At 45.0% G+C, this 27,582-nt stretch overlaps 1 protein-coding gene across 1 annotated transcript in view; it reads left to right on the top strand.

Annotated features, from left to right (window-relative positions):
• The window catches only part of pde4ba (phosphodiesterase 4B, cAMP-specific a), a 175,036-nt gene that overhangs the window by 31,237 nt on the left and 116,217 nt on the right, over window positions 1–27,582 (top strand). The window contains exons 2-3 of the mRNA XM_042111975.1: window positions 3,394–3,495; window positions 13,890–14,128. Coding sequence (XP_041967909.1) covers window positions 3,454–3,495; window positions 13,890–14,128 — 281 coding nt within the window. The 5' untranslated portion in view covers window positions 3,394–3,453. The remainder of the gene's footprint in view (window positions 1–3,393; window positions 3,496–13,889; window positions 14,129–27,582) is intronic.

A 27,582-nucleotide genomic window follows, 5' to 3' on the forward strand; every position in this document is an offset into this window, starting at 1 on the left:
GATGGCCCGCTGCCAAGAGCCGAGGGGAGAGGGAGGACAAGAGAGCGCGGAGCGTGAGAGAACGCTGGAGCTGAGGTGGACTGAGGACAGAGCTGGACCTCCACAGGACTGAGAGGAAGGGCAGGAGAGGAGAGGAGAGAGACGTGATGTGATGTGAGCGCAGGTGGCCGAGACCTAATGAGAAGATGGTCCTCACAGTCTCTTGGTCAACAGTAAACACAGATATGGCTAATTTGTCCTCAGTCACGTATTGATTGAGCAGTGCGCCTTAGGAATGGTAATTTAGTGATTCCATGAGTCATACTCATTGTGGTGAGAGCTATACAAAGAATGCTGGTTTCAGGGCCTTGAAGACAGTATGCATATATTTTGTTTTTGTTTCCACAAAAATAAATATGCACATCTGTTGCCAACTCGAGTCTCACTGGGCTATGGTCAGGACACTTGTGGAAGAGAATGTAATCTAAAACTCATTTGGTAGAAAAGGAATTATGTTTTTGCCTTCGGATGGCTGACACAGTGTTGATTGATGTGTGGTGTAAACTGCCAGTGACTGCCAACCAATGCAGACATCCTGGTGCTCACCTTCTAAGACTGTGAATATTGTTGTAACATCTGTTTGTTGCTTATACCATAAATAGTTCAGCTTCCAGCTTTTGTTTGAAGTTTTAACACGAAGGTGAAGATTGACTCCCGCAGTCTCATGAGACTGTCTGCACACACAGTCTCTCCTTCTGCTCCAGCTCCAGCTTAGTGGCGACATCTGCTAAGTCTGTGATGGCTGTATGTCTGCCCAATAGGTAGAAGCAAACAAAGTATGATGGGAAATGTTGTTCCTACAGTAGACTGTGGCATGTATTCCATACAGGTCGCCCACAGTGATGTATGATGCCCTACACACCAGATGAGACAACTATGTTCAGTGTCTTTCTGCTTCATGATTGTGTTTTATTGGCTGGCCCACAGGACATCTGTTGTCCCGGGCAGGTCTGGCGGGTCAGGGGTGCTGATGTACGTCTCCCTATCTGACAGATCTGAGGCCAGCGACGCTGTCTGCTATTTGCCCTGCTCCAGCACGGGCCAGTCTGGTGCGGTGTGTCGACGAGCGCAGCCATCTGCCAGGTCACTGTCTAAAATTAAAATGCAGCCCCCTGCCGTGTTGCCAATGTCAGGCTCAGGGGTCTCATTTTGTAGATGTTTTTACGCGCACCATATTTGGTAAAAGCATTTGTCTGCCTGTTGGAAGGAGATTTTCGGTGTCTATCAATGATTAATAAAATGGGAAATGTGTCTGGGTCTGATGATAGACTTTTTCAGCATTAGAATTTCTCTGTTTTCACATGCTGTTTTCACCAAACTGGAATAAACTGTTTGAATATTATGTAATGCCAGTTGCTCACAATATTATAAAAGGGATGATTAGGATACATTGTACCAGAAATGCTATGCAAGTGTTGATTCAGGAAATGTAAAGAACAGGAAATGTAAAGAACAGGAAATGTAAAGAACAGGAAATGTAAAGAACAGAAAAGCATTTCTAGCTTTATCTATGAGGCTGGTAACATCATCATCACTGAAGGCCAGAGGCATCAGTGGAATAAGAAAATTGCTTATGTTGCTAGAAAGATTTTGTGAAGGAAAGTGCAAGGGTGCAAGGGTACTAGTGAGTCTTGGTGTAGCCCTTCATACTCTGGACGATATGCCTTGGATGCCAGTGGTGGTGTTGGCCTGTGGATGTGGAAGGAAACTCCTCATGTGTGGAAAAAATGTGTTAAAACAAGAGCAGCCTACTGAAAACGACCATGTTTGGAGTTGTCACACAGATCGGCCCATGGTGTACCCTGGGATGGCATGAAGAGGAGGCTGTGCAGCCCTGGCTCCCAGGCTCAGTGTGTGGTAGGCAGCCGGGTGCAGGTTTGTGAGAGAGCAGCTCAGATGACAGATGCAGCACTCTGAGCAGGCATGGTGTGCCCATGGCCAGTGCATAGTTGGAGGAGCTGATATGTTGGTGAGTGAGTAAGTAGGAGTAGGAAGGCAGGCTGACCTGGGATAGCTGCCAGATCCGGCTGCTGTGTAGGAAAAGGCGGATTGTGGTTATAGTAGTTGGCCTGGATAATGCTCTGGTGTTGTGTTTGATATAATGTTAGTACAGGACGTGTTGACATTTTGATGTTTGAATTCATTTGGGCTTTGGTTCCCTCTATTGCTGTGAGTGTAGTTGCAGGCATTCATCACCTAGGTGATGCATGTTCAACTGTATTTGAGCTCAAAACTAGGGAGACCACATACTTGTTTTTAGAATTATGATAGAATGGAAAAAGATTATTGGTCATGACAAATGTGAGATGTTATTGCAGTGATGATCTCAGCAGTTGCATGAGTTTGTTTGTGAGCATGACTATGTTGTAATATTTATCAGTGGTTAGATGGGATGGCCAAGCTTTTCACATCAGGTCCCAGTAATAAAAGGAAATGGGGGTTTCCTTGAATGACGTAAGTGTGCCTGAAACCTTGAAATTCAACATTAGCAGTGGTTAAGTAAAACTGTAGCAAAGGTCAAATAAAATTTTAAATAATTACTTCATCAAGGGCCTGGTACTTCAGTAAGCCTAAATTACACAAATAAATGTTATGATGTACTGATTATTTGAATCCTGTCTTTTGGTGTATTTACTGTAATTTGTGTGCAGTGATGTTCTGATTCTGAAGACATTGGGAAGAAAGCTCTAGGTTGCTCCTTTACTGTTTAAAAAGTAGAGACTAAACTTAGGTGTGATTCTGCCCTAATCTGAATGGGGTTAACAGCACCACAGTTTAACTGCTGAAATGTTTATGGACAGAGACGTTATCATCTATTTTGTTATCAGTAGTGTTCTTCGTGAAATGTGCATTTTGGCTGAATTGATTTTATACTAATTTCAAGTTAGTGGGAGTCTCTTAGTAGAGCCCTACCCATTCAGCAGCAACAGCAGCAGCAGTGACGTTTTGATCTGATAGGCTCTGATGGAGCTGGAGTGGTCTGCATTGGTTTAGATGGAGTTCTTATCTTATGATGAGGAGTTGCGAAACCACCTCCTTTTGAAAAGGAGATGTTTTGGTTATCTGCCCTCTCCAAAGATATACAGCAGCATTTTACTGGCAATGGTCAGCCATAGGGGACTATGGAAATCTCCAGTTAACATATTATTTATGGTGTGCTTTGGTCTGAGGGGAACGGGTTCTGAATACAATCAATAATTCATGCAGTTTATATGAAGAGTCCTGGTCTCTATACACGCAAACACACCCACCCACTCACACACACACACACACACACACACAAACACACACACAGACATACAGACACAAAGACACTAACAGGTTTCCTTCTGTGACCCCTCCCTCTCTTTGCAGGTGTGTCGGTAGAGCTGGCTATTGTCAGAAGGCGAGGAGAAGACTCCAGCGAAGATTAAGATGAGGAAGAGTAGGAGTGTGTTGACTGTGTCACCAAACAATGTGAGTTTAACGTGAGCGCTCCAAGGCCTCTCTTTCAAAACAGAATATCCTTTGACAGAAGGATAGAGAGATGGAGTGGGGGAGACATGTAGAGAGGGATAGAGAGAGAGAGACAGGGAGATGTAGAGAGAGATTGAGAGAGAGAAAGAGAAAGAGAGAGAGAAAAAAAAAATGGGGCAAGAGTCCTCCCAGTAGCTCCAGGGAGCACACTGATGATCAAACTGAGCAAACTGCTGTCTGGCAGTGGAGAAGGGAGACTGGGGATGAGATTGGGCACTTTTTTGAGATGAAGGCCTTCATTACACACATATCACATACACACACACACACACACACACACACACACACACACACACACACACACACACACACACACACACACACACACACCCTTATCTCTCTCTGCGCTTGGATTACATGGCATTGAAAGATACCACACACATATACACGCACACAGACACACATGCACACACACAGACACACACACACATATACACACATATAAATGCACACACACAGACACACATGCACACACATAGAAACACACACACACACACACATACACACAGAGACACACATATACACACTCTCACAGACACATAAACACTCCGCTTTCAGTCACCCCTCTTTTCCTCATTCACTACATTCTCTTTACAGTCTGTTCATCTTCACTCTTCCTGTCGCCTGTCAGTCTGTCAGCCGTATTACTTCCTCCATGTCACTTCCCCCATCCTCTCCAATTCAGCCACCACCTTTAAACAAACCAAACAAATGAGCTGTTGCTCCTTTTTCTGACTGTGTATATGTGTTAGTGTTTAAAAGAAGTATGTCTGAGTGTATGTGTGAATGTATGTATGAGTGTATGTGTGAGTGTATGTGTGAGTGTATGTGTGAATGTATGTATGAGTGTATGTGTGAGTGTATGTGTGAGTGTATGTCTGAATGTATGTATGAGTGTATGTGTGAGTGTATGTGTGAGTGTATGTGTGAGTGTATGTATGAGTGTATGTGTGAGTGTATGTGTGAATGTACTGTATGTGTGAGTGTATGTGTGAATGTATGTATGAGTGTATGTGTGAGTGTATGTGTGAATGTATGTATGAGTGTATGTGTGAGTGTACTGTATGTGTGAATGTATGTATGAGTGTATGTGTGAAAGAGTCAGAGAGAGAGAGAGAAAGAGAGCGAGAGATGAATGATGGAATAGATACCAATCAACAGTAGGATTGGGGTACGCCTGCACTGCTGATGGTTTGTGAAATATTGATGTCCTGTTGTAATGAAGCACAAAGCAAACACAGGATGAACTATACTGCATAATACAATACAAGTTATGTGTGTTGAAGCTTTTGTGTTTGTACATATGTTTTATGTGTATGTATGTGTGTGTGTGTGTGTGTGTGTGTGTGTGTGTGTGTGTGTGTGTGTGTGTGCGTGTGTGTGTGTATGTGTGTGTGTGTGTGTGTGTGGTGTGTGTGTGTGTGTTTGTGTGTGTTTGTGTGTAAGATTGTGTTTGGGCTCGAAGTGGAGCAGTGGGCCACAGCTGTGGGCTGTGCATTTGTATGTGTCTGTGTGTGTGATTAAATAAGGAAACCCTGCTGCTCTGTGCCGAGAGGCGCCGCGCCCTGCCTGATGGCCTCATCCACATGCGCCTCACATTTGTTTTCCTGGGCGCAGAGCAGCGGCGGCAGGCCAGCGCGTGTGTGTGCATGGACACACGCCGTCTACTCTCCATCTCCCATAATGGAGGGGAGCAGGCGGAGGATCGAGCAGAAGATTGCAGCAGAGCCCATGAGAGGAGGAGGAGGAGGGGGGGGGGGGGGGTTCTCTCTGGACCCCCCCCCCCCCCCCCCCCCCCTCTTCACCTCACCTCTCCTCTATACACCCACACTGGCCGCTTGGCCACTTATCAGAGTTTATTACCTTTTCCTGTCCTGCATTGACCCTGTCTCTGTGATTAATGTCAAGGTGTGTGTGTGTGTGTGTGTGTGTGTGTGTGTGAGTGTGAGTGTATGTGTGTGTGTGTGTATGTGTGTGTGTGTGTGTGAGAGAGCGAGAGAGAGGGGGGGGGGGGTGCAAAGGTGTCGTGGTTTGAAGTAAATTCTGTGAAATCAGGGGTAGAGAAAGGTGAATAGGAGCACTTTTATGCATTTGTGCCCACACACACAAGACACACACGGGCATACACACACTGCAGCACACACACTGCTCACGCATACGCATACACACAAACGTATTCATACACAGCTTTTTTGAAAAGGCTTGTTTCTGTATTCATGCTGCTGACAGACCAGCGCACCACCACTAGGTGCCTGGTGAGCACAACCTGCAGGTCAGTGCTGTCCAGTGCAGCCTTTCTCCTACAGCAGCACAGGATGGGCTCAGCCTCCCATGCCGTGCTTTCCATATAGGCATCACACCCACAGCACAGTCCAGCCCATTGTCCAGCTCAGCTCCGTTAGAGATGAGTCCCTATCAAGCCCCTCTCTCTTTATCCTTCCTCTGCATGTCCTTAATGGCTTCTGTCACCTGTAGGAGTGCGAGAGGCAAGCTCTACCGTTCACGCCTTTTGAAATCAGCTCCCTTTCTCGGTGAAAAATGAAAAAGCTGACGAATGAATTATGGATGTGGAGGGAAAGGAGTGAGGGCGGTGGGCTGCGCTCGACAACAAGCAGGCTGCTCGCTCTGCACTGCCGAGACGCACCTGGCTCCCTCGCCGCCTAGCTCTAATGTAAACAGCGCTAAAACCATGCAAAACAATGTGCGCACGCCACAGATTAGTATCACATGTTTGTCCAGAGCTTGTGTGTGTGTGTGTGTGTGTGTGTCTGTGTGTGGGTGTGTGTCTGTGTGTGTGTGTGTGTGTGTGTCATAACAGCCCAGAGAGGAGGAGGTGGGAAGAGCTCCACTCAAACAGAAATGAAGGGCCTTCATTAGCGCTGCTGAGTCAACGTGAGCTACAGGTGGGAGCTGAATGAGCAGATCATCGCTCCTGCACAATTAGATTGGAGGACTGACATTTCACTTTTGACATCTCACTCCCGGGAGCATATAAATGAAATTATTTTTTTTTTGGCGTGCAATGACGTCTTTTGTTTTCTTCAGAAGGCTTAAAAGATTGTTTTTGTCTGCGTCTGTGTCACATAATCTCTTTTCTACAGAGATGTGGATTCTATTCAGTGGTTTCCTGCTGCCGGGTGATGGCTGATGACACTGATGAGGTTCTCCATTCACATGACATCTGTTTCATTCACACAGGACAGGAGGCACAGAGAGCTCTGGCACACACACACACACACACACACACACACACACACACACACACACAGACACACCATGCAGAATGTACTCACTGACATGTGCTGCATTCAGTCTTTTACTCCACATGATTCCCCACATATGTGTCTTTTCTGTGCATCTGTGTGTGTGTGTGTGTGTGTGTGTGTGTGTGTGTGTATGTGTGTGTGTGTGTGTTTTGCCCCCATCACTCCTCTGCTGGATGTCTTTGCTCCTCTCCTTCATTGTTGGTTGTTCATAGATGATGTATGAGGATAACTTGTGAAAGTCTGTCTGATCATAAAATCTGTTTTGTGTGTGTGTGCGTGCGTGTGTGTGTGTGTGTGTGTGTGTGTGTGTGTGTGTGTGTGTGTGTGTGTGTGTGTGTGTGTGTGTGTGTGTGTGCACGCGTGCGTGCGTGCATTTGTGTGCGTGTGTGTGTGTGTGTATGGGCGCGCTTGTGTGTTTGTGTGTGTGTGTGTGCGTGCACTTCTGTGTGTGTGTGTGTGTAAAGCATTGTGTGATCATGTGTAAGCCTCTCGTAATCAGTCTGTGTCCTCTTATGCAGTGGGTTGAACACCAGCAGCAGTCCAGCCACTGTCTGTCCTCTTGATTCTGTCCCATCTCTCTCTCTCACTCTCTCTCACTCTTTACCTCTCTCTCTCTCTCTACCTCTCTCTCTCTACCTCTCTCTCTCTCTCTCTCTCTCCCTCCTGTATTTCTGTTTTCCTATTCTGCACCCTCGTCCACTTACCCAAATCCTGTTTGCTCAAGCAACACCTTTAGTCAGGTTTTACCCTCTATGCTGTGTTTTTGGTCACAAAGTTGAGCTTGACCCTTTTACCCTGTCTGCTAATGTGTGTGTGTGTGTTTGTGTATGTGTGTGTATGTATGTATGTGTGTGTGTGTGTGTGTGTGTGTGTGTATGTGTGTGTGTATGTGTGTGTGTGTGTGTGTGTGTGTGTGTGTGTGTGTGTGTGTATGTGTGTGTGTGTGTGTGTGTGTATGTGTGTGTGTGTAAGCTCCAGTGCGTGTCTCCAGTGCTGTGGGGGAAAGGGCATGTCAGCCCGGAGCCACATTAGTTGTGACACGTCCCCGTTCCGCCCGGCTCCCGGTGACAAACTGCGCCGCCGCAGTGACCGCGGCCAGACGGGATCAGACAGGGTGTGGAGAGTGTCGCTTGATGGCCACACACAAGGGTGTCCTTTGCACCGTCCTCCCCGACGTGTGAGGAGATCGGTTGCTTCTAATTGGCTCAGGTGTTGAGCGGCACTTTCTCTGTATGTTAACACATCAGCACATTATCACAACGGCAGTGACAGGCTCCTCTCAACAGAACACACTCTGACAGTCAGTCTGAGTCAGATGGGGTGATTGGGCTGATGGGGGTGATGGGGGTGATGGGGGTGTAGGTACTAGGGATGGGCATAACTAATCGACGATCGATAGTTGATCATTAAGAATTTCGTCGATCACGTTCATTTGTTAAACTAATGCAGGTTGCGTTACATAGTGCGTGTTGAAGCAATTAAATGGATCACTGTGTGGCAGCAATTAAACATTATACCACCTGGGGATAATATTTGACGCTATAGGCTACTCAGTTACCTACGTGTTTCCGTTTTGATTCATGAAAAGTTCACGGTGAAGTGTAGTCGATAGTTTAAAAAATGATAACGTTAGTTCACTGCAAACACTGCGATGTAATAATTGCCTACCAGTAGGGCTATCAGTGCACAATAGAAGACATTGTTTCGATTTAACTCAATGAAAAAAGAGCTCTTAATATTTTATATTGTTGGTTGGTTTAATACCTTGTTGTCAATGAAAAGTCGTTGTGAGTGTGTGTGTCTGTGTGTGCATTGGATAGTGATGTGTACAGAGTTGAGTGGGACTGGGCTGTGAGACAACCCCTCCCCCCCCCCCCCACACACACACACACACACATGAGAGAGAGAGAGAGAGAGAGAGAGAGAGAGAGAGAGAGAAACACAAACTCCATATTAAAGCTGACCATCGAAACAAAAAGAGAGCACAAGAACCCACAACCTCTCTGTCACACTGTCCCAGTTAGTGGGTTACTCAGTGGCCGGGGGCACTGGCACATGAGACAGCACACACACACAATGACCACACATCGGCCTGCAGCACTGGATACAACAACAACAACAACAACAGGAGCGGTGGGGGTGGACAGAGACAGACGAGGAGTACTGTACAGACCCACAACAAACACTCAGAGAGTAGAGAGAAAAATGTAAATATAAAGCTGTAAGCGTAGGCTGCATGTGTATTTGTGTGTGTATGTGTGCATGTATTTTTGTGTGTGTGTGTGTATGTGTGTGGGCCTGACTACAAAATGCAGAGCCATGCTGCTTTGTGTACGACACTTATTCTTGAGTTTACTATCAGTGGAATGTGTGTAGGTCATTCAGGGCACACTTCTACACCCATACCCACATCCAGATAGAGTCTGTGCTAGGGGAATGAGGAATCTTAATCAGAAGCACTTTTTGTGCAGAACAGTTCCCATATGATACATTTGTAGGTCAGCTATTGTGAGAATACACAGACACAGAGACACACACACACACACACACACACACACACACACACACACACACACACACACACACACACACACACACAAGCTTTTGTCAAACTCACAGTGCAGAGACACACTGAATGCCCAATGCCAGGGCACCAGGTCAGTGTCTCTGCGCCACAGGATCTCTGGCTTGGCCTGGGGCTGCGTCTGCTCCTCAGGTGACCCTCTCGGTGCTCACAGACATCAGGTGATGTGAGAGCAGACATGTTACCATCTGAACACACACACACACACACACACACACACTGGTACTGCCGCCTGGCATAGCAGAGCCACCGAGCGGCACGCTGTCAGAGTGGCACACCATCCTACGCAGGAAGACTGGTTACAAGACTGTCTGGCTCTAATACTGCCTGTCATCTGGGATTCTTTTGACTGCCCTCCATGGGCCTGTTTTCCTATTCACATTATTTTAGTCTCTCGGTGATGAAAGGGTTCCCTCAAAATGGGCCTCCCTCTGTTCATTTCATATCACTGATGTAATGAAAAATGGTTATTGCTGCTGTAGACACCTCAAGGAATATTACAGTATGACTCATGGGTAGCCAATGCACATTTATTTGGTTTCTATTTGTCCATTTACTTTGGAAGAGTTAGTGAGTCCTGGCCTGGCTAAATAGGCAAATGTATGTATATAACTTGTAAGGTATATACTAAAACAACTATATTATTTAGCCTGACTATCTCATTCTATCATACTGGAACTCATTCATGAGCACTGGAATATTTGTTGTCATAGGATTGTGATTGTGCGTTCCAAAAGGCAGTTGGAGAATATTCTGTGTATTTTTCACAAAGGTGTTTCCCCAGCAGCTGAACCAAACTAGTCAGAGCAGTCACCCCACCTGGCCTCAAATCCTGGTCTGTGGGGTAACGATACCAAACCTGCACCCCAACACCACCACCCCAGTCAGGCTCACAGCACTGCTCCATCCCATCCCCAGCAGTATTCATTAGTGAAATAACATGGCCCAACAATGCAAAAAAGCTATTTGTTTGTTTTCTGCATAATGGTTATGAAGAAATGGTTTGGCCTAAACCTGCAGTAATTTCTTCCTTGTGATGGTACTACAGAAGTCAGTTTGACAATTTTATTCATGAATCTTTTGAAAAGATGTCTGTTATCAGCTGAGAAAACTGAACTGAAAAATAATTTGCCCACTTCCTTTGCTTTGATGAAGCTCCTGTAGCTGTAAGTTGTCCTTGGTCTGACTGCACCAGTCTGTTTGTGTGTCTGAGATTTTATCATGATTATTCTGTTTCCTGTTGTGGTGCATTACCAGATGCACCACAGTCACAGCGGTGCGTGTTTCTGAGATTGCGTAGGTCGCCTGTGTCCTGTGGGCATGTGAACTGGTATGTCTGTGTTGACTATGTCAGTTGAGGTCAGCCTGTGTCAGTTTGACTTTCAGATATAATTTCACTAGTATTAAGGTTTAAATCCAACATTTGGCATGATTTGTGTGTGTGTGTGTATACATGAAGGACATGAGCCTGTCTCTTCTGTCAGTTGCTTTGATATTTGAAGACACACTAACAGACAGATACACAAGTATACAGTAAGTATATATACCCTTTTGATCCCGTGAGGGAAATTTGGTCTCTGTATTTATTCCAATCCGTGAATTAGTGAAACACACTCAGCACACAGTGAAGGGAACACACACTAATCCCTGCGCAGTGAGCTGCCTGCAACAACAGCGGCGCTCGGGGAGCAGTGAGAGGTTAAGTGCCTTGCTCAAGGGCACTTCAGCCGTGCCTATTGGTTGGGGTTCGAACCGGCAACCCTCCGGTTACAAGTCCGAAGCGCTAACCAGTAGGCCACAGCTGCCACAAACACTCACACTCCCAACCTGCGCTGTTTTTGGTTCTACTTTTGCGCGGCAGCCTCCTCCCTCTTTCTGTCCTCTCATTGCTCTTACCACGTTCTCTTCAGCAGGATTGCACTCATGAACACAGAAGCAGGGAAGAACATGTTCTGGCATGGGTTGTGTGTGTGTGTGTGTGTGTGTGTGTGTGTGTGTGTGTGTGTGTGTGTGTGTCTGTGTGTGTGTGTCTGTGTCTGTGTCTGTGTCTGTGTCTGTGTGTGTGTGTGTGTGTGTGTGTGTGTGTGTGTGTGTGTGTGTGTGTGTGTGTGTGTGTGTGTGTGTGTGTGTCTTTGTTTGTGTATGTCCTTGGTCGAGCAAATATCACTTGTGACATACCACATGAATGTGTTGGAAGATCCTCTTGTCACTTTGAGCTTCATGGATCAACGGAAATGCTATAAAGCACGAGTAAATCTCACTGTCTCCATGCCGAGGGTCACTGTTAGGAAAGGTTGTCCTCCTCAGCCCTGCTTTCATCAGCGGGAAGACAAGAGCCAAGATTGGGCGCTCACCTTCCCAGAGTCTCAGAGCCTGCACAGGAGGGGATAGCATGAAAGAGCCGGCAGACCTTTGTCATTTCTGTTTGGATATGTGCTATTGATGCCCTACTTTGCACTCACAAAGGGTTCTCTGGTTTTCTGTAAAGGCTTCTGTAGGAAATGTTTTATTTGAAGGTACACTATATAGGGGCTTGCTCTTGTGCCTTAGCCTGCATGCAAAGGATGTTGAGGTTTTAGCTGTGCTTACCTGCATCAAAAATCTTGCATGGCAATCTTTAATCTGATATTTGGTGAGCTTTGATCTCATATCTGATCTGATATGTTCCTGCACCTCAGATCCTCTGAAGAATCAATGGTGCCCTTTGTAGACTACTTTGTGTATCAGGTACATTTGCATTATTCTGTAGATATTAACCTTAGTTTGTGACTTTTTTGCCATCAAATCAATTTGGAAAATATTATGTATCTAACATAATGCTATTCCCAAGAACTTGTGAGAGGAACTGTGCAGGGTGTTCCAGTGTCCGACATGAGCCTGAATTGGTGGTGAAGTTCCACTCGGCATGGCACCCTATCTGTGCTCTGGCATCTCCCATTAGCCTGCACTGGAAACTTGATTCCATGTATCGCAGACAGAGCAGATGGGAGGGAATCAGATTAAGTCTGCAGAAGGGCTAACTCGGGTCCCTGCATAGACACATGTGTCATATCCCCCAGCACAGTCTGGACTGAGAATGTAAAAACTACCTCACTCACTCACTCACTCACTCACTCACTCACTCACAAGAGCAATGCTATTCTGCCCTCTGTCCATTTAGTGGCATGCATTCTCCTGGTGTTACCCCTTGGGTGTCAACAAGGATACTAAACATGAAATCTGGTTTGACTGATCGATTTGGCCCATTGTATCTAGCTCTATATCTGTTGTGTGTGAGTGTGTGTGTGTGTGTGTGTGTGGGTGTGTGTGTGTGTGTGTGTGTGTGTGTGTGTGTGTGTGTGTGTGTGTGTTGGTGTGAGTAAAGGGGGGTTATTTTGTTGTCTATCTCAGCTGACTGATTAAAGGCATTGATTGTCTGGAGCACTCTGAGCTGTCTCTGCAGGTCTTAACTAACAGCTGATTAGATGGATGGATGATCCTAAAGCTTGCATGCTGACGAGTGATGCATTGATGGGTTGTGCTGATGGGTTGCCTGTTGAGAATTAATGCCTATTTGTATTCATACAAAATGTGTTCTCGTGATTAGAATGTGAATATGTTCAAGGTCTGTGTGGATTTCTGAAATGTTGCTTCTAGTCAATAAGAAGGTGAACTACACCCTCTAGTGGATAGCAGTAGAACTTCAGTAGAGAATTGGCATGCTGCAACTGGTATTCACTTCCCTTTAGGGTTGCTCAGTTAAGGCCTGCCAAAATGTTTCACAATTCTTTTGGGATGCTGGATGCTGTGTGTGAGATTAGGGGAATAAGTGGTATACTTTTTCAATGCGCTCTTCTTTCCTCTTCCCCTTCTCTCTTTGCCACGAAAATGCACATTCAAAAGTGCTGTTTTCCAACGAGAAACAGGAGTGTAGGAGGTACACTAATAATAATAATAATAATAATAATAATAATAATAATAATAATAATAAGCTTTATTTGTATAGCACCTTTCATACACAGAATGCAGCTCAAAGTGCTTTACATTTGGAGCATGTAACACAATAATAGTCATTATCAGTCAGTCATTATCAGTCACTCTTCTTCATTGCTGTGGCCGTTTATGATCCAATCAGCAACATATCAGAAATATAGAAAATAACATGTAACACAGTCATTCCTCTTTGTTGCTGTGGCTGTTTATGATCCAATCAGCAACATCAGAAATACTATTATACTAGTATAAATATTTAGGGCTTTGCTAACAAATGCTTAGGCTAACAAATGCTTAGTTACCATTGATAGGAGATAGGAGACATACAAAGAAGAAATCAAAATGCCTGTATAGACTTGAACTGACTTAGCCATTCATGGAGTAAATGTAGATTTTATAAAAACACAACTATGATATAATGTATATTGTGTCTGTATACATTCTATAGCTCTCTCTGTGTGTGTGTGTGTGTGTGTGTGTGTGTGTGTGTGTGTGTGTGTGTGTGTCCTCAGGACTGTAAAGAGCCTCCTGACTGTGGGATGGCCGAGTCGTTCACCTCTCCGTCCTGCACACTCGGGGTGGACCTGCGCCGTGGCCGCCGACGCTTCTCTGGCAACCTGCAGCTGCCTCCACTGTCATGGCGACAGGCGGAGAGGTCCCGCACACCTGACGATGAGTACATGAGTCGGCCGACCACGCTGCCCTTCGCCGCGCCCCCACGCATCGACATCACCCCTGTGGACCCAGACTGGTAAGTGTGTGTGTGTGTGTGTGTGTGTGTGTGTGTGTGGGTTGCTGTGTGTAATCCTATTGCTTTGTGTGGTTCATGCATTCATGTGTGAGCAGGTTTGTGTGTGTGTCAGCTGAAGGTCAGTGATGGTTGTGTGATGCATCTTTGGACTTTCATTTGGAGGATTGAGTGTCAGGTGTGCACTAGTGATGGTTGAAGAAGGCATTTCAAACTAATAATGCCTAACACTAGAGCCACTCCATCTCATGCAATCAGCAGGTGATGTAGTTCTTTTAGGTTCAAGAGAGATGCCAAGATTCAATATACACAGTTTAAATAGTATTCAAATAGCAGGGAAAAGTTAACCTGTCCTGGTCAGCTCAGTGCATGGGTCACCTCAGGTTAGACAGACACAAAGTATGATAATGGTCAACAATAATTAAATTCAAGTAGTTCTTTTAGTATTAAAGAAATAAAATAAGAACAGAAAATAAGAAGAGGCCTATTAATATATTTATAGTAAGCACAGCAGCAATAGCAACTAACAACAGTAACTATAGCACTACAAAGTACCCAGTGCATATACTGTAAGCGACAACTTTTGGAACAACCACATCAATTAAGTCCTGAGTTTCCATTAAAGTGGCAGGCATGTCCAGGCATGTCCATACTGAGGAGTCTACTGGCCTGGGGAAATAGCTCCTTCTTCTTAGTCTCTCAGTTTTGCCTCAGTGCTTTGCCTGAATACAGTAAACTGTTTGTGTGTGTTAGTGCTTGTGTGTGGAGACTTCAGGGAGACAGAGACAACCAGCTAAAAAACAGTCTGTCCCTTCAGGAAGTAGAATTAGTGCAGCTCAGAGAACAGCTTCAGTATACCACCTCAAATCAACAGCTAGAGGAACAGTTTCACCAATTCAAAGAGGAGTTAACAGCATGTGTACGAGAGCTGAAGGGACAAATCAGGGACCTGCAGCAGGACAGGGAGGCCCTGAGGAGAGAGCTGAGAGAGGTCAGAGAGGAGCTCAAGCTAGAAAGGAGCAGAGAGCAGATGAAGGGCAAGCTGCATCTCAACACTTCAGCTACCACTCAAACACCAGAATCGACCACTCCACCACAGACAGAACCCCTTGCTTCATCAAGATCACCATCCAGCACTCATGCAGACACCCCTGAACCCACCCACATCAGCCAAGAGCAAGCTATATCAACTAATGATGCAGAAGTAGTCATTTTAATTGATTCTAATGGCAAATTTATAAATGAAGAACAGCTGTTTCCACACCAAAAAACAACCAAACTTTGGTGCCCTAAAACGGCTGATGCATTCAAACTGCTGACCAGCGAAAGTTTAGGAGAACCAAGCCACATCATCATACATGTGGGGACAAATGACCTGAGGACACAACAAGAGCGTGTGGCAGAGTCTATCACAAGAGTGGCAGAAAAAGCAACAGAGACTTTTCCCATGTCCAAAATAGTCATCTCCACCCTCCTTCCCAGAGCCGACTTTCACCCAGACACCATACACAAGGTGAATGCTGCCATCTCCCGTGGATGTGCCCCCATGCCAAACGTTCACCTGGCACACCACCCAATGCTCGGCCTACACAGCCTGCATGACCATGTCCACCTCCGCAAAGATACCATCAATGTGTTCGCAAAAACATTGAAAGACGTTGCTTTTGGTCGAACCACAGCCTCCCATCCGAGCAGACCATACCCTCCTGGACTACATCACAAACACCATACCACATCCAGGCACCAGGCAGAGAACTGCAAACGACACCCTGCAGCTGTGGTCCCCGCGCCTCAGCAGCCAACACCTCAGAGGCCTGCAACTCAACACTCCACACCCCCTAGGCAACACCATGCTCCTCAGCCTAGAGAGCCCCGCAATCCCGCAACTTGGCACAAACACCCTACACATAAGAGACGTCCGGAGTACCAGCAGAAGAATCCCATGTCGCCACATCAACACCATCAGCTGCACCAGGAACACCTGCACCCACCAGCACCGAGACACCGGGGTAGCCACCCCAACTCGAGGGTGCTTACAGCAGGGAGCAGCTCCGTGGCAGAGCGGCATCATGACCTCCACACACCACATGGCAGGCCAGAGCAGCAGGAGCAGCCTACGTATGCAACAGCGCTGAAAGACTCACGCAGCACTAAACTAGCAGAGATCAGAGATCTGCTAGACATCATATGCACACGGCTAATGGACTAGTCGTGAGTCATACAAATATATTTACTGTTTATTAATAGTAACCATAACAATGTCTAAATAATAGTGATATATATGCATATATACACAATATTAAAAAACATTATAATATATATATAATATATAATATTATATACTATAATTCAAAATGATAGGTTTAACTCATCTTAGAGGTCAATGAAACTTGTTAAAATTTGTCAAATCATTATTAGTACATTACTTGTGTGATGAAATCTTTATCAGTTTCACTGTGGAATATTCAGGGCATTAATTCATCCAGCTTTGGTTGTAAAATTAAAGCCCTGGAATTTAAGAAAAGCATTCAAAACACAGATATAATAATTCTCCAAGAAACATGGCGCAAAACTGATGAAATGACTCTCTGTCCCACAGGATATTGTGAAATAGCCATTTCCTCCAGAAAACATGTAAAAGTTACACGTGGAAGAGATTCGGGAGGCATAATTATTTGGCTGAAATTAGAAATAGCCGAATATATTACTACAATCAAAAAAGAAGAATCACATATCTGGCTTAGAATTGACAAAAAACTAACACAGACAACAAATGATATATTCCTCTGTGCTCTGTACATTCCCCCCTCTGAATCTCCCTACTATAATGAAGAGATTTTTGATACTCTCCACAGTCAGATCAACTACTTTCAGGCCCAGGGTAAAGTGTTGATCTGCGGAGACCTAAATGCCAGGACAGGATCTTTAGCCGACTACAACTCAGATGAAGGTAATAACCATATATTCGGCAGCGATTATCCATCAAACATGGTAAACTTTGCCCGTAATACTTTTGACAAATCAGTCAATAAAAATGGTAAATTGCTCATCGAGCTCTGTAAAAGCCTTGGTCTGTACCTGCTCAATGGTAGGGTGCGAGGGGACTCATTAGGGAGATATACCTACAGCTCACCACTTGGCTGCTCAACAGTTGATTATATGATTACAGATTTGGACCTATTCACTTTCAAAGCATTCACGGTCAAACCACTAACACCTCTGTCAGACCACAGTCAAATTACTATGTATCTTAAAATTAGTGAAAATACCAACACACACAAAAGGCCCATACCTGTAATGCTATACAGCACTAGAGAAACCTACAGGTGGGCCCATAACAGCAAAGAGGAGTACCTGAAAGCTTTTTGTCAACCTAAAGTGGGTTCTCAAATAGAAACATTTTTAGCACATACTTACCTGCATAATAAAGAGGGCGTAAACCATGCAGCCGAAGAACTAAACAACATTTTCCATTACCTGGCAACCATTTCTAATCTTAAAACTACCAAAAAATCTCATAGGAATAAACAAGAAAAGGAAAAATGGTTTGATCAAGATTGCAAATTAATGAGGAAAAAACTTAGGCTCCTGTCAAATAAAAAACATAGACAACCCGACAATCCTGGTTTACGCCTTAGCTATTATGAAGAGCTTAAACAATACAAAAACACACTCAGAAAGAAGAGGGAACAGTTCACAAAAAATCAATTAGAGACAATTGAAGAATCTTTAAATTCAAATAATTTCTGGAATAACTGGAATAAACTTAACAAAAAGCAACATGAGGAACTTGCCATCCAAAATGGAGGAGTATGGAAAAGTCACTTTGAAAACCTCTATGGAAAACACAGCATGAACCCAGAACAAACCCAAATTTACCAAAAAATGATTGACATGGAAAACACAATAAATAAATATCAAAACCCACTAGACTACCCAGTTACAGAAAATGAACTAACAGAAAAACTCAAAGGCTTGCAGCCAAGAAAGGCAAGTGGCCCTGATGGCATCCTCAATGAAATGATTAAAAATGCAAGCCACAATTTTCATCTGGCTATTCTAAAACTGTTCAACTTGGTTCTGAGTGTCGGATACTTCCCTGATGTCTGGAATGAAGGACTCATTACACCCCTTTTCAAAAGTGGAGACAAATTAGACCCTAATAACTACCGGGGCATTTGTGTAAACAGTAATCTGGGGAAGTTATTTTGTAGCATTTTAAACAATAGAATAATAAACTTCCTTATCGAGCATGATGTCCTGAGTAGAAGTCAAATTGGTTTTTTACCAAAATGTAGAACATCAGATCATATTTTCACCCTACACACCTTAATAAATAAATATGTAAACCAAAATAAAACAAAAATATTTGCTTGCTTTGTAGATTTCCAGAAGGCCTTTGATTCTATTTGGCATGATGGCCTATTTTGTAAACTTATTGAATCTGGTGTAGGGGGAAAAGCATACAACATAATAAAAACAATGTATTTAAACAACAAATGTGCAATTAAAATTGGAAACAAACAAACAGAATTCTTCACTCAAGAACGGGGTGTGAGACAGGGCTGTCCTCTATCACCGACCCTCTTCAATATATATATTAATGAATTGGCAAAAAGACTCGAGCAGTCAACAGCTCCTGGCCTCCTATTAAATGACTCCGAAATCAAATTTCTTCTTTTTGCGGACGACTTGGTTCTGCTGTCTCCAACAGAAGAGGGTCTACAGCAGAACCTAAATGTCCTGCACAAGTTCTGTCAGACCTGGGCCCTGACTATTAACCCACAAAAAACAAAAATACTAACCTTCCAGAAAAAATCCAGACATCAGAGAAAGAAATTAACCCTTGGTACATATGCAATCGAACAAGTAAAAAGTTACACCTACCTTGGGCTAAAAATCAGTTCAACTGGTAATTTCAACTTGGCCGTGAATGATTTGAAAGAGAAAGCAAGAAGGGCTTTCTATGCCATCAAAAAAACTATTCAATTTGACATACCCATTCGGATCTGGCTCAAAATATTTCAAACAGTTATCGAACCAATTTCATTATACGGCAGTGAAGTGTGGGGTCCTCTTATGTACAACGGATTTGAAAAATGGGACAAACACCCAATCGAAACCCTGCATGCAGAGTTCTGTAAAAGCATCCTCAAGGTACAGAGGAACACACCTAACAATGCATGCAGGGCTGAATTAGGCCAATACCCTTTACTAATTAAAATTGAAAAAAGAGCTATCAAATTCTTCGAACATCTCAAAACAAGCGACCCCAACTCCTATTGTTATAAAGCCCTAAAAAGCCAAGAGATGAGTGTAAAAACAAGTCCCCTCATCCAGCTAGTCCTGAGACTCACACATACTAATAGTACAACTAACACAACTAATAGTCAGCCTCAGGACCTTGCCACCCTTTCTCAAACAATTCGGCCTAACCAAATTATAAATGCAGAAAAACAAAATTACTTATCATATTGGACTGAAACAACAAAAAGACAAAATAAACTTCAATGTTATTTGACCCTAAACAGAGAGTACACTGTGGCAGACTACCTATCCACAGTCACTGATACCAGACAGAGAAAAACCTTGACCAGGTACAGGCTAAGCAATCACAGTCTGGCTATTGAGAAGGGCAGACACAGGCAAACCTGGCTGCCCAGAGAAGACAGGCTGTGCACCAATTGCAACCAAGGTGCCATAGAAACAGAGCTTCACTTCTTGGCTGAATGCTGCCAATGGAAAGACATACGAGATCAATTCTTTCCTAAATTCAGAGAAATGCATCCAGACCTTCAAAACTTTAAGGATCTAAGTCTAAGAATACTATTAGGCGAGGAACAAAAAAGCGCAAGAGTCGCAGCAAGATATATAGATGCTTGTCATAAACAAAGGGAGTCACTTCATCAGTGAAGCACACAAAAACTCAAATACACACACACACTGCCGTTGCAGTAATATATGATGCATGATGTTTTGTTTTATGTCTTTACACACTACTACGTACATGTATGCTTTGGCAATACAAATTGTATTTTTTGTCATGCCAATAAAGCTCAATTGAATTGAATTGAATTGAATTGAGAGAGAGAGAGAGAGAGAGAGAGAGAGAGAGAGAGAGAGAGAGAGAGAGAGAGAGAGAGAAAGAAAGAAAGAGAGAGAGAGAGAGAGTGAGTGCGGGAGACAGAGAGGGGGATTGAGTGACAGGACCGAAGTAGAGAGACTGTCTGTCTCTCCAGGGCTCTGAGGCTCTCTGTTTGACCTTGACGCTGCAGGGTGTCCAGGCGCAGTGTGTGTGGAAGGTCAGGAGTGAAGAGGTGTCGGGACAAATGTCATCCTCCTCTCCTCGCTCTGCCGGCTGACGCCGCCTCTGGAGATCCTGCACCTCAGAGCCTTGGCTCTCTTCAGAAGACGGAGAAGGGATGTGTTTGTTTATATAGCTCACCTTTTAAGTGAGAGAAGTGCCTTCTAAAATGTCAGAAAACGAGGAGTTGGCTAAAATAGAACTAAAGATCTAATAAAACTGACACTAAAACAGTGTCAGATAACAGAGTGAAAAAGAAAAGAGGGAAGGGAGAAGACAGAATGAGAACAATAAGAAGGATTTATAAATAAAAAATACAGGGTGAAAACAAAAGAAACAAAAAGCTGCAAGTCATACCAATCCTGGAGACATGGCTGCCTTGGTTGGAAGGCCTGAAAAAAGCCCCCAGCCTCAAAAATAGGCTAGTCGCTCATCTGAAGCCTGCTAGCAAGACAAAGGCAAATGCCTGACAATGCATTCAGCAAAAGAAAATGGTGACAATGACACAGCAGTGGAAAATCTGATCTGATTAAACTGTAAAATTGGATTCTGATATATTAATATACTTTACTTTCCACTTTTATTGTCCCCAAAGGGCAATTTGTATTGTAGCAGGTCATCAGCAGACTCAGACAACATAAGGTCCAAAGGCAACAAACCACATACAACATACAGGCAGATACACATGCAGTGTACACAAACACAATATCAAGCATCCCTGCTTGACATCATCCATGAAAAAATAAACCAGGACATCAAATATATCAATATGACTCCAGTCCAGTGACAGTTAGAGGCCATGACAGGCCTGGTCATTCACATGTTTCTTCTCACTCACAAGGGGAGCTTTTACGGAGGTCTCTGCACTCTGTTCCTTAATCATCAGTGGTTTTGCTGCTAGTCTGTCAGAGTTCTGCACATGTCACATTCTTGTCATGTTAAGGCGTGTCTGTGGGATGTGCCGAGAGACAGATGTGTGCTGGCCGTGAAAGCTTTGCTTGGTGTGTGTGTGTGTGTGGAGCAATGGCTCCTATGAGCTGGAACTTCATGGAGGTGGTGTTGTCAACATGGGGGTGGCTGAGAAAGAGACTCTGCTGAGGCCACAGAACTACTCACTGTGTGTTTGACTTCCTGTGTGGTAAATGTGCATAATGTATTTGCGCACATATAAATGAGTGTTTATGTAGTGGAGCTGGGTGCGGTTGTATGTGAAATGGGTGTACCAGTTGTGTGCAGAGTGGCGTCACTGAGCTACTGTGTGTGTGTGTGTGTGTGTGTGTGTGTGTGTGTGTGTATGTGAGTGTGGTCTCTGATCATGTATGCCTCTGTGGGTGTGTATTTCTGCTATAGGATGTTCGCTCGTGCACATAGTTTGTTTTAGTTTGTTCCTGCCGTGTTCTCTCCACACACCTGCCTTATCACGGCATGTTACATGTGTTTACATGCGTCAACTCTGTTTACACAGTATGTGCTGTCCCAGTGTGGAAGCCATAAAGACCCTTTAACTGGCTTCACCCCGCTGAACCCATCATCTCACTCCTCCTCTCCCACTCTCTCTCTATATCACTCTCTCTCTCTCTCTCTCTCTCTCTCTCTCTCTCTCTCTCTCTCTCTCTCTCTCTCTCTCTCTCTCTCTCTCTCTCACACACACACAAACACACATACACACCAGAGGCGGACATCCTGGGTTCAGAAAGTAAAAGTCCTGTCAAGTATTTGATCTAACCATTTAGTAAACCAGCTCATCCTAATTAGCAGCCAGGTAGATCACAGATAAGTGCACAGGTAGAAAAAAATATATGGCAGGATGTCTACTTTCTGGAACTGGGATGTCCACCTCTGTGACAAAAACACACACACACACACACACACACACACACACAGGTTTCTTGCCCACCCCTTCAAAAAGTGCCTGTGGAGTCTCTGCCTCGTAAGGGTTGCCAGGTGACCAGGGCCCACATCAGAAATGATCCCAGTGGACGATGGATGGCCACTTAGTGTGTCGTCGCTCTCCGTCCCCCTCCTGCTCTGTGTAAACACTGAACTTTTCCATCTCCAATTGGGAATTTATAGCTCTTCTTGTGGCGATGGGGCTGGACAGGGGCATTAGTCCACTGGTTGATTGATGCTTACCTTCTCCCCCATTCTTCTGTGCGACTCACCTCGTGCTGTTGAGGTTCCAGAATTGTCTGTGTACTCATGACCTGATGTACTTCAGCATGATGATTTGTTATTTTTTCCATGAAGTATGCTTAATTTTAATGACTCCAGATTTTTAATGACTCCAAACCAAATGTGTCGAAAAGTGAAATATCTTTATCGCTTTGCTCTGGCCATGACAGAGTAAGTGCAGTTCAGAGGTTCCACCAGAGGGGGGCAGTAAGTCATTTATAGTCCTTTCTCCTCTATCTCTATCCAACTCAACTTTGGTCTTGCATGGTCTTCTTTATCATGAGCACATTCGAGTCCACATGAATACCTTATTCATGCATGTTAATTGTAGTGACATTTGTACATTGAGTTCTCATAACGTGAGCATCTTCAGAGCCTTGCGTCTGTATTGAAATGAGAGAGGACAGACTCCTGTCTGATGACATTGTGAGTATGTCTCAGATAGGAAGATTTTCATTTCACTATTACATTCAGTCGTTTGACAGGTGCTTGTAGCCGAAGGGACTTTCTTGTGTGGTGCGATTCAAATGCAAATGCAGGAAAAACAACAGTTCCATCTCAGTGGAGCCAGATGTGCACAAGGAGGAGCAGTATTCTACTGGCACACACGTTCTCTACGGTTCCCTCCCCCTTTACTCATCTGGGCGGGGGTTTCATGTCATATTGCAAGGCACTGCAAGTCTCATAGGTCACACTTTACTTGGACAGTCTCCTTTAGACTGATGCTCAGACTATCAACAAACACTCTGTTGTCACTCTGTTAGCTAAAAGGTATGGTTTAAAGCTGCAGTTGGCAAGATTTTTTTGGTCATATTCACTGAAACCGATTGCTATGCTCCGACAGAACAACATAAATCAGCCGGTTTTAGAAAAAAAACCCTGCACTTCTACCTCCACCTAGAGCCTGTTATTTGTTTTGCAAAAAATCCACAGATCCCGGTTCTTCTGGTCCAATCAGAGCAGGGCTGTGTGAGATCTAACTGTCAATCACAGTCTGGTGCAGTCTGGTGCGCACTGATGAGCAGAAACTCAATGAGAGGGTGCTCGGTGGTAGTGGGGGAGAGGGCATGAGAGTTGTAAACATTCAACATTTTGGCTAAGTCCCCTCAATCTGTCAGACTTGCCAACTGCAGCTTTTATTTTAAGATTAGGGGTTGGGTTTGGTTAAGGTATAGTTCAGTCTCAACAGATGAATAAATGAATCTCAACAGATGATCTCTGATATCTTTTTAGGGGGACTATTCAAAAAAGTGTAACTGCAGACTATTACAGGATGCAATACTACAGAATAGTCCAGCATGATGAGCTCTCTGTGTGTGTTTCTCTTGAGCACTAACACTGCTACTCAGAGCTGGGCTCCTTATGTCACTATTCATGAGCCCTCAGCTTTGATGGGATCTCTGCCTGTCATGTCATGCAGCATTATTGAAGTGGGAGCGACCCAGGGTGCGTTTCATTGGCTGCTACAGCTCCTCACTTTCTGGTCTCCATGGCTGTGACATGTAGCTTCAGAGTACACCATGAGTCTGCAGCTTTCCTGCAGCTTGTCAGCCATTTTCCACCTTTTGGAACAACTTATTCAAAGTGTTATTCCGATGATTGTTTGGTTTGCCCGTCGGCGTCTACAGCCACATGAAGTGGCATCATAGCCAATGGCACTGAACCCGCCCCCCTACCCCCCTCCCTGGAGCAAGCGTCCTTATTGGACAAGATGGATAGCTAAGAGAGAGTCAGATTGAGTCTCTCAGATTATGTCCTGGCTCTCTCAGCACCTGATTGTTAGCACCTATGTCCTATGTCCTGGTATAGATGTGTGTGTGCGTGGTGTGTGTGTGTGTGTGTGTGTGTGTGTGTGTGTGTGTGTGTGTGTGTGTGTGTGTGTGTGTGTGTGTGTGTGTGCACGGTCTGTGTTCTGTTGTGTGTGTTTGTGTCTGGCTTTCAAAGGGCATTACTTTGTTACTTAATTAATGTAGCATCTTCTACAGGCTCTCTCTCTCGCTCTCATCCACCCCCTCCCCCCAACACACACACAACACACACACACACACACACACACACACACACACACACACACACACACACACACACACACACCACACACACACACACACACACCCACACTTCTGTGGTGTGTGTATTGCTCTCTTTCCCTGGCCTTGTTGTAGTTGTTAGTGCTGTTTGATGTGTTGTGTGTTGGGATATGGAGGGAGCAGTGGAGAGGAGGAGAGGGGAGGAGAGGAGGGGGAGGGGGAGGGGAGAGGAGGAGAGGAGAGGGGAGAGGAGAGGAGAGGAGGGGAGAGGAGGGGAGGAGGGGAGAGGAGGGGAGGGGAGAGGAGAGGAGAGGAGGAGAGGAGAGGAGGGGAGAGGAGGGGAGGGGAGAGGAGAGGAGGAGAGGAGAGAGGAGAGGAGGGGAGAGGAGGGGAGGGGAGAGGAGGGGAGGGGAGAGGAGAGGAGGAGAGGGAGGCGGGTTATTTTGAGAACACAATTACTTTCGTGCTGACGCGACACCATTAAGCCGCAGAGAAGAGGAGAGGAGTGCAGCGTCTCCGTCATACGCGCATCGATTCCGCCTGCTGCCCGATCCCAGGTGGGGCTGTGGTGGCGCCGCTGGCGGGGCCGGCCATCATCTGAATCTGGATCAGGACAGCGGGAGTCCAGCTCTCTCAGGCCCACTCATCCAGCCAAATTAGAGACATTATAACCAGAAAATGTGTGTGTGGTGTGTGGTGTGTGTGTGTGTGTGTGTGTGTGTGTGTGTGTGTGTGTGTGTGTGTGTACGCATGCACGTGTGTCTACCACTCTACCACTCTTTGTGTTAGTTCATCTGCATCTGTGTTTTTGTCGTGACTTTGACTGTGTCTCTGACTGTATATATATATATGTATCTGGGTTAGGTTGTATACACATGTGTTGCGGGGCTTTTTTTCGGTCGAACATGTACCCAATCTGAAGATGAAAGCCTTGCAGCCTGAGCACAGTGCGCTGTTTGTCCAGGGGCGCCTTGTCCGAGCCACACTTGAGTTGCGTAATGCCTCCGGGTGTCTAATCTGTGCCTGCTCGAGTCCCAGGACACATCAAGGTCTGTTGGGTCTCCGTGGAGCTGCTGTCTCCCATCCGCCCGGCCGGCGTGGTCCTTGGCTGTGATCGTCTTACCACACGTCCATAGTCTGTCCTCCATTTTGAGGAGAAGGAGAATGCAGATTTGGAGAATGCACACCCATCTATGTAGAGGAGTGTGAATACTTTGTCTGATTCTCTCTCTCTCCTCTCTCTCTATCTCTCTCTTTCTCTCTCTCGCTCTCTCTTTGTGTGTTTGTGTGTGAGAGAGAGAGTGAGAGAAAGAGAGAGTATGTGTGTATGTGTGTGTGTGTGTGTGGTGTGTGTGTGTGTGTGTGTGTGTGTGTGTGTGTGTGTGTGTGTGTGTGTGTGCGCGTGTGTGTGTGTGTGTGTGTGTGCACGAAGAGAGAAAGATGCCTGTGATCTTTTCATTATATTTCATCACGGTAGATGTGAGCCGACAGTTTGAAAGGTCTCCGTCTGGCTGTCTGGCCTCTCTCTCATGTGGGCCGGGCGTTTGATTGAGAGGAGAGCCGATGCTCGGACAGCTGACCTCTGACCTGGAAGAGCTTGGAGAGGCTTTGTGTGAGAGCCAGAGTTGCACTAAAGAGCAGATGGATTGTTGCCTGTCAGTATGGGACCATAGGGTATTCAGATCTCAACTACAGGTTTCTGAGCCAACTATGGAGTACACACCACATAGGAAGAAACACACACACACACACACAAACACAAGTTTCTTATTTGTAAATATGTCTACATGTTGTGTGTGTGTGTGTGTGTGTGTGTGTGTGTGTGTGTGTGTGTGTGTGTGTGTGTCTGTGTATGCCTGCATCCATGTCTGTGTTGTCTTCAGGGAGTTGGTAATGGACATAGCCTCGGGCCGGTGACTCCTCTGTATTCATCTCACTGACTGGCTGAGCAATCAGCTCATGGTCAGCTTCACTGAGGCCCAGACCAGCTCTTGACCTTGCACTGCCTTTTCACACGTCCACCTCAGCCTGGTCACCTGCGTAGCATCATGACTACAGACTCCACTGGGGACTTTAGCAAGCCAGCCATGAGATCGGTCTTTTCCGGGCTACGTTCTCAGTCTTTGAAGCTAATGTAATCTGAGTATTGTGAGGGTTTTCATTGTATAAATGCATGTGTTTAGACTTTTTATCTCTTCTAGGCTATTTATTTTTTCCTTTTTGGAAGATGTTGATTTGTTTTTGGATATGGGTCTGTTTAAACAGCTTTTGGCCGTGTGGTTGTGTGTGTGTGTGTGTGTGTGTGTGTGTGTTTGTGTGTGTGTGTGCGTGTGTGCATGTGTGTGTGTGTATGTGTGTGTGTGTGTGTGTGTGTGTGTGTGTGTGTGTGAGAGAGAGAGAGTGTGTCTATGTGATGGAGTGTTTGTATCTTGCTCAGTGGATCTGAGTGAGTGGGCATCTGTTTTTACTCAGCTCAAGGGCTTTGGGTGTGTTTAGATGACATTTCAGGAGAATAACACTTTTCCCTGAGCCATGCACCAAAAAAATGTCAGAAAGAGATTACACAGAAGATGTGTAATGTGTGCCCTTCCTCTCTCTTTCTCTCTGTGTGTGTAGAGAGAGAATAAGTGTGATTTATTTAAGGTGGATGTTTTCATAACTCTGTTAGGACCATTCTTCTTCTCTCTGGATGCTCCTTGACTTCATTTTCTAGTGTTCTTCTCCTCTTCTTCCATTTCTCCCTCTGTCTGTTTATCCCTCTCTTTTCTCTACAGTACTCTCTCTCTCTCTTTTTTATGAATGAACAGTGTGAGTGTAGGGCTCTGTTTGTGCCGCTGTTGGAGCTGAGTTGAGCTTTCCTTCATGTCGGTCAAGTCAGCTGTGAGTGGAATGTTTTTTTTCCCTCTCGTTTTTTACATAAGCTCTTCAATTACATAAGCATCTCTCTAGGC

This window comes from Alosa sapidissima, chromosome 12 (genome assembly GCF_018492685.1).
Source record: "Alosa sapidissima isolate fAloSap1 chromosome 12, fAloSap1.pri, whole genome shotgun sequence".
In the NCBI taxonomy this organism is placed as follows: Eukaryota; Metazoa; Chordata; class Actinopteri; order Clupeiformes; family Clupeidae; genus Alosa; species Alosa sapidissima.